This window comes from Silene latifolia, chromosome 5, assembly GCF_048544455.1.
Source record: "Silene latifolia isolate original U9 population chromosome 5, ASM4854445v1, whole genome shotgun sequence".
Classification (NCBI taxonomy): domain Eukaryota; kingdom Viridiplantae; phylum Streptophyta; class Magnoliopsida; order Caryophyllales; family Caryophyllaceae; genus Silene; species Silene latifolia.
The window spans coordinates 66901269-66909505 of NC_133530.1; the positions used below are offsets into that span (position 1 = coordinate 66901269).

General features: G+C 38.6%; 1 protein-coding gene and 1 non-coding gene across 3 annotated transcripts; both read left to right on the top strand.

Annotated features, from left to right (window-relative positions):
* Positions 1-753: 753 nt before the first annotated feature.
* Positions 754-860, top strand: LOC141658029 (small nucleolar RNA R71). The gene has a single exon (XR_012548940.1). It is a non-coding gene; the product is annotated as a small nucleolar RNA R71 (small nucleolar RNA).
* A 5271-nt stretch (positions 861-6131) lies between these two features.
* Positions 6132-7784, top strand: LOC141657487 (uncharacterized). 2 transcript variants are annotated; one of them, XM_074464738.1, is made up of 2 exons: positions 6132-6424; positions 6522-7784. In XM_074464738.1, exon 2 carries the CDS (start codon positions 6605-6607, stop codon positions 7511-7513), a length of 909 nt encoding a protein of 302 aa, XP_074320839.1. In that variant the 5' UTR covers positions 6132-6424; positions 6522-6604; the 3' UTR covers positions 7514-7784. The 2 variants fall into 2 exon arrangements, with proteins under 2 accessions (XP_074320839.1, XP_074320840.1); XM_074464739.1 differs by having other exon boundaries at positions 6132-6401.
* Positions 7785-8237: the final 453 nt, after the last annotated feature.

The window sequence follows — 8237 nt, forward strand, 5'->3', positions numbered from 1 at the left end:
GCCACTTGTTGTTCCAACATCTTGACCGCGGCACTATGAGCTTGATCATTTTTTTGAATTTGAGCCAACAATTCCCTTTGCATTTGGATGATCATGCCCTCGAGCTTACCCACTCCTTGATTGTTTTGTTGGCCATTTTGTGGTGGATTTTGTTGATAATTGTTTTGTGGGGGCCTTTGTTGATTTTGATAACCCGGTGGAGGGATATACTTTTGTTGTTGAGGGACATAGGCATTTTGTTGTGGTGGGGGTTGAGGGTTAAGCACATTGTTGCTATTGTAAGACAAGTTCGGATGGAATTTTGAATTCAGGTTATATGTGTTGGAAAATGTACCCGGTGGATATGAACTTTGTCTTAGAGCTTGAAAAGCATTTACCTCTTCCATAGGAGCTCGGCAATGAGCGGCATAGTGGCCCGCACCTCCACAACCGTCACAAACAATGATTTGGCTTGTTGAAGACACGACATTGAGTTGTTGAATGGAATATTTAGCATCTCTCTCCGCCAATTGTTGTTGGAGTAAGGCAATTTGAGCTAGCAAAACGGAGTTGTTAGAGGATTCTTCTTTACCTTTGGATGACACAGCTCGGGAATTGACATATTGAGCATCATGGACCGCCATAGATTCGATTGTGGCATGAGCAAGGTCGGTGTCAATTTGATCAAACCGCCCATTGTTGGCGGAATCAAGAATCCTTCGGGACTCGGCACAACATCCATTGTAGAATGTTATTGCTAGAAACCAATCATCTAGCCCATGATGTGGGCATTGTCTTTGCAACTCCTTGTACCTCTCCCATGCCTCATATAAGCTCTCAAGAGCTTGTTGACGGAATCCGGTGATTTGGCTCCTCAAAGTTTGAGTTTTCTCCGGTGGAAAAAACTTTTGATAAAAAGCAAGAGCCAATGTCTCCCAATTGGTGATTCCCATGGCGGTGCGGTCAAGGCTATTGATCCAAAGCTTGGCCTTGTCCTTCAAAGAGAAAGGGAAAAGTATTTCCCTTATTTGGGCTTGGGTGACACCCGTTTGGCGGATCATGGAGCAATAGTCACAAAAGTTTTGCACATGCAAATTGGGATCCTCCAAAGGACTTCCTCCAAATTGCTTCCTCTCCACAAGGCTAATGAAAGCCGGTTTGATCTCGAAGTCCGGCGCGGTGATTTGAGTAGTTGTGATACCGGCCGATAGCATGGCCGCGGTGGGCTTTGAGTGATCGGAAAGTCTCACCATCTTTTTGGTAGTAGATGGTGATGGTGGTGGAGATGATGAACTAGAAACCTCCTCCTCTTCAAGAACTTCTAGATCGTCCAAGTAAGACTTTCTAGCACTTTCAACTTGTATGGGAGAAGTGGCTTCTTTCACTTCCTTCCAAAAACGTCGTCTTCTCCTAAAGGTTTTCTCGGGCTCGGAGTCCGGTGAAAGCAATTCTCCACTACGAGAGGACCTGGGCATAAGACAACAATTTCTAGGAAAATGATAAGTAACGGTCTCAAGGAACAAGTGTTCCTCAAGACAAAGAAAAACAAGATAAAAATCAACAATTCAAAAAGCAATAAAACCGTTTCCCCGGCAACGGCGCCAAAATTTGATAGGCTTATCGCGTACCTATGCAAAGATAAATTCCCTAAACAACAAGTTAATGTAGCAATAGGGGTCGAACACAAGGAAACGGGAATTACTTCGTGAATTGCTATGGGTAGATTTTTATCAAGGTCGATTACGATTTGGTTTGGTTTGGTTGTTTGATGATTAATAAGAATTATGATGTAAATTATATAATAAAAGGGAGTCTAAGGGGTTCGGGTCACGCATGCAAAGGTAAACATATAATCATGATAAACTTGGTACTAATAACATTGTCAATTGCTTAGGCTTAAAGATACCCATCTTACGATATTAGCATCAACCATAGACAAGGGTCCTAGAGAAACTCTCGTCCATGACTAGGTCGTCCTACTATACATGCTTAGTCTAATTCAATTCCGTGCCTCTCGACTTATAGAACGAATAAACAAACTTAATCAAATGAATAGGGCCCTAAACAAAGATTAAACATTGTGGCACAAGCATGTGATAGAAGCAATTTAGACAATATTATTATTAAATTATTTTATCATGTTTATATATTAAATTTATGCATGGCTCCCCTAGCCCTTAGACTAGGAAATTTAGCTACTCATACTAAAATGTAAATTGCAAATTATATTGTAAGAAATATTAAACATGGTTATAAGATTTATATTAATTGGATGATATAACATGAGAAAAGAACAATGCTAATGTAAAATGGAATATTTGATTATAAACTATGTGGTAACTAAAATAGAAATGTAAATTGCAAACTAGAAATAGAAATACCTTAATAATAGAGAACTTGTATGGAAGAACAATGTATAACCAAAAGCTTGAAATAACTTAGAACCGAATGTTTGAACAACTACAAGATTAACTAATTTGTAAACTAATATGAAAACTATTGAGAGAATTATAATGCTTAAGGCTATTGTAAACTAAAACTTGGACGTAAAATTGGATGCTCAAAGCCTCGGAATACCTCTCCTATTTATAGGAGAGGAAAGCAAAACGTAAAAGCCTAGATGCATGCGGCCCCGATCGGGGTTAGGTGGCCCCGATCGGGGTCGTGTGTTTCCGGGTATTTTCTCTTAATTCCTCTATTAATTGCGTGAGGAATCCAAGGTTTATACTTTAATGATCCTTAATCACCCGGGTAAATGCCTCATCTATGATCTTTAGAGCTCCCAAAAAGCATCCTAAGCATGTTGGAATCTTATGCTTTCCACCTTGACTTGGACTTGAACATTTGGGCTTTGACTTTGTTTGTTGGCAACATTTGCATTATTCATATTAATCCATCAATTTCTTCATGCAAAACCCAATCCAATGCTCCATGCTTAGTCCAACACTTGGTCTTGTTTAGCTTAATGAACTTAGTGTATAAAATGATAGGAAAAAGCCTCTAAATGCTTAGATTCCTACAAAAACATGTTAAGACAAGCAAATACACTAGAACAACAAATATTAGCTTATGACACTATGATAAGTGCTAAATAACAAATAAAATGGAGCTAATATAGGGGATGAAAGTATATAAAATATGCACTTATCAGATTAGATTTGGGGAAAGGTACATTGGCATGTTTATGAATAGAAATGTTGTGATTGTTATTAGGTGAAGGATTCGTAGAGGAACAATTCTAACTTCCGCTGTGTGCTTGTGTTTCGCATTCGTGATAAGGTAGGGTTTCCCTACTCAGTTGATTGCATAATTGATTTAAGATGTGATTATTGTGATTGAATTAGCATGATTAGTATTGTTGTTGATTTGTATTCTTGATTGTTGGAGTTATGGTGGATTGACTATGTTGGTGAGGTGCGTCCTCAGCTGAGTGATGTCACTTGCGGGAGTGGCTTCACGCCCTTGATTCGCCTCTTGTGAAACCCGTCATAAGAGGGGATGTGCACATTAATGAACATTGGTTGTTGCTCATTGCGATGAGCGGGGCTTAGGCGGGCAAGGCTGCGGCCCCCCCACTGGCGGTGTGGATTATCTGTTGCGGCAGTAATCTGATAGGACTACACACTTAAGTGTGTAGTCAGATATGAGGCATGATTGGAATTGGAGGATGGCTGTATAGTTGTTGTCGTATTGTTTCTTGTATATTGCTTATCTTGATTATTCAGTGAACTGACCCGTTGTTGTTTTGTAAAACTGTGGTGATCCATTCGGGGATGGTGAGCAGATTGTGATAGGTGATGGTTATCTTTAGCTGCGGGGACAAGGATGGGATGTCATCACTTTGAGTCTAGCTTTCGCTGTTACGAGTTTAGATGTTTTGGATTTTAATGTACTGAGTTTTATACACTTTCGTTTTGGTATTCTTTGAGACGGTGTAATCGTTAAACTTTATACTTTATTAAATGTTTCTGAATGGTTAATTTTGATATACTAACCTCCGGCAACCGAGATGGTAACAGCTTCTCATGCCAGGGTAGTTCTTGGTAAGACACCTTGGTATGTGGGGGTGTTACATCCCGCCCCGCAGGGATTCGTTGACCAGCCAAATTTTCTATCTCCTGACAAAACATTTTTTAAAAATATAAATCTTGAATCTAAAACATACTAGTCTCGTACTCTCGTACAACTCATACAAATAAGTTTCCGCAAAATGGTCTAATATTCAATTAACTATTACATATGTTTTTCAAACCATGAAATAGTTTTACAAACAATAAAACACATTCCCTAATTCCTGGTAGAAGAGTAACAAAGCTACTTAATTAAATTAATAAATCTTCACTCATTGTTCCCTCGAATCACCTAGAGTTGCGTTAGCGACTAGTACTTAAGTTTTCCAAACCATGAAATAGTTATTACTTATTATAGGGGGGTTGGAGACTTGAAGATAGGTAAGACGGGTATAAGAGGAGGGGGAAAATACGGAGTGGGTGTGGGGCGGAGTGGGTATAGGGCGGGTCTCATGTGATACCCGCACCCGTCCCACGACCCGCGATAGATGACACTTTTGAAACTCATTCCCGCGCCACCCCCCATCAAATCATTACTCGAACCCGTCCGAATTGGGCGGGTGCAGTGCGAGACCCGCCAAAACCCACCCCACTGACATCCCTAGCTGCGGGTAATAATGTTGCGGCTGTTGGCGAGTTCAAAGCCTATTTGGGCACATGCTATAATATACTCCCTCCTATTCTAAATAACTGTCCCATTTATTATTTCCGTCTATTCACATAACTGTCCCATTTGCCATATTTGGACATGGTTTTTTACTTTTCTACCCTTGTCTCTTTTCTTTATTTACCACCCCAACCACCCCTAACCCATCATATTCAATATTTTTCATTATTTAACTCTTATATTCTTACCCCTATACAATAATTTTCATAATTTTTATTATATTCCTTAATTTTCGTGTCATTGTCCAAATGAGACACTTATTCGGAATAGGAGGGAGTAGTATCTTGTTGTTTTAAAATACGTATTGGGAATTAAAGTTACTCGAAGTGTTGAAGGTATTTTTACTAGTCAACGTAAATACACACTTGATATAATTTTTGAGATGGGAATGTTAGGTGCTAAACCTGCCACAACTCCATTTGAGCACAATCATCGTCTTAGGTTTGCTACGAGTCCACTCTTGGAGGATGCGAAATGTTATCTTCATTTAGTTGGCCGATTCGTGTATCTTGTTGTTACGTGGCTGAATTTGTCATATATTGTTCACTTATTGTCTCAAAATTTTCAAACCCCAGGTTTTGAGCATAGAGATGCTGCAAAATGTGCGCTCGTTATTTAAAAGGGAGTCTTGGGCAAGGCTACTTCAGAGTGACAATGACCTTCATTGTTTGGGATGATGCGATTCTGACTGGGTTGGTTGCCCAATGACATAACGCTCGGGTACTAGTTGGTTCTTTTTTCTTGGTGGATCTTCTATATCTTGGAAAACTAAAAACAGCATACCGTCTCATGCTCTTGTACTAAAGCAGAGTATTGCACTATGACAATCGTTGTTTTTGAGACGAAGTGGTTGCATGGACTTCTTTCGAGCTTGGGATTTACTATTTCCTTCGCAATGCATCTTTTTGTGAGAGTCAATCTGCCTTATATCTTGCCAAAAACCCGGTCCTCCATGAACGGACAAAACACATTGAAATTGATTGCCATTTTGTCCGTGATGCTATCACCAGTAGCTTGATTCAACCGTCTCATGTGTCTTCCGCTGAACAACTGGCAGACATTTTCACGAAGTCTTTAATCACACTTCAATTTGAGTACCTTCTTCCCAAGTTTGGCATTCACAAGATGATTACCTAAGTACGTTTTGCGAACCTCTTATAAAAAGACCGTCATACACAAAAAAATAATTTTTGTAATGTTGTTATCAAAACCGTCCTTATTATATTTTCATATATCAAACAAATAACCATAAAACTGTTAATTTTTTCTTTCCTAAAAAAAATAATAGTTTTTGAGCAGTATTTATCCTCGTATTATTCGTTTTATTTATTTAATTTTATCGTTTTCGAAAAGAATACAATCATACATACTTTAGCGAAATAAGAAGGGAGGGAGGGAGACTGGTGTCCTTTTTTGTCTACTACTCATTATTTTTACTACTCCCCACATTCTCCAATTTTGTCTCTAATAATAATAATCCCTTTATCTCTCTCTTTACTTCATCTTCTTCTTAATTCCTCTCTGATTTACTCCTTTATTAATTCCTTTTTCAAATTAAACGTCTCAATTTCTTCATTATACTACTTCATTCATTTGCATCTGTTACTTGTGCCTTTTGTTTTTTCAGGCGTTTCAAAATATGTCTAGTTTTTGATTTTTGCATATTACATCACTTATGAACTTTGGTACGTTAATTTTGACTATCTGGGTACGTAATTTATCAACTTTAACCAATTGGGTTAGTGTTAATTTGATTAAATTCTGTTTTCTTACTAACTGGGTTTGTGTTTTTTGTTGTTTTGTAGAGAGTGCACGCCATCTGTTTGTGGAAAAGTCAGAAAGAGAAACAATTTTGAAGTGGTAGGGTGGTGTTGGTTTGGTGGATTTCATGATTAAGATGAGAGATTTCCCATCTTGTTTCGGCGAAAATGCTGTGCAAATATCAGATTCATCATCCTCTAATGGCAGTAAAACTGCTCAAAATCTGGTCACTTGTGTATATCAGTGTAGATTTAAGGGGAGGTCTTGTCGTATAACAGTTACATGGAGTAAGAATTTGATGGGTCAAGGTCTTAGTGTTGGAATTGATGATTCATATAACCAATGTTTGTGTAAAGTTGATGTTAAGCCATGGTTGTTTTCTAAGAGAAAAGGGTCTAAATGTTTAGATGTTGAGTCTAGCAATATTGACATCTTTTGGGACCTTTGTTCTGCTAAATTTGGATCCGGACCCGAACCGTTAGAGGGTTTTTACTTGGCAATTGTCTGTGATAAGCATATGATTTTGCTTCTTGGAGATATGAGGAAGGAGGCTTTTAAAAAGACTAGTGCTACCTCAGTCCCTATTACTGCCTCTTTTATTGCAAAAAGGGAGCATGTTTATGGGAAGAAGTGTTTCTACACAAGAGCTAAGTTTAGTGATAATGGCCCTCTGCACGATCTCATGATCGAATGTGATACGATTAGCACCAACGATCCGTGCTTAATTGTTCGTATAGATACGAAAAATTTGATGCAAGTGAAGAGGCTTCGATGGAAATTCCGTGGTAATCACACTATCCTGGTTGATGGGATTCCAGTAGAAGTATTCTGGGATGTCCATAGTTGGCTTTTTGGCACGTCCCCTGGAAGCGCGGTTTTCATGTTCAGAACTAGTTTGTCTGCGGAGAAGCTATGGGCTAGCCAGCCCCTTTGTGATCCGACTTTGCTGCATTGGTCGCAGTCTCAAAGATTTCGCGATTCTCAATCACATCAACTTGGTTTCTCGTTGATTTTGTATGCCTGGAAGCAAGAGTAGTGAAATTCAAAGATTATTTGTTGAGTGCTAAATGCTAACAGGGAACACATGGGGGAGTGTCCATTTTCATTTCTTTGTGATGGGAACTTTAATATAGTTTTATATAGATTGTTTCCCTTTGTCTTTCTTGTCCTTTATGTGGAGTAGGGAGAAACATTTAATAGATCAAAGTGATATTTTTGTTACATTTGATTGTAAATTGTTCTTTAAGAACGTGCTACATGCAAAATTATGCCTCTTTATCTAGCTTATTGCATTTGTGGCCGTCTTACATATTGGATCTGATGAATTTGCTCTCATTGCACCTTTGCTTCAATGTGCAAAATCTAGTCACTTGTTTTTGATGTGTCTAATGTGTAGCTTGTATGTCTTTGATTATCTTGCAAGGCTAACAAATGGAATTTTCTAACAGTACAAGGTACTGCTTTCCAGTTTTGTATGTGGTTGTTCAATTCATTGTTTCACAGATCAGGAGATAAGTTTTTTTAGCTAGAACATTCAGGGTTTCATGCGGAGATTGGTTATAGGGTTGAGGACACATTTCTCCGGCAGTGTTGATATTGGGGCTTTTTAACAGATTCAGTGAGAATGCCGGCTGATGAGTAATATTGATAATGGTATGTCCATCTGTTCATATAGCTTTTCTCGTATATAACACACTTGCAAATGTGACTCATAGGATCCGCAAAGGTCATCCAAATTGTCATTGTTTGTCTCTGAGACT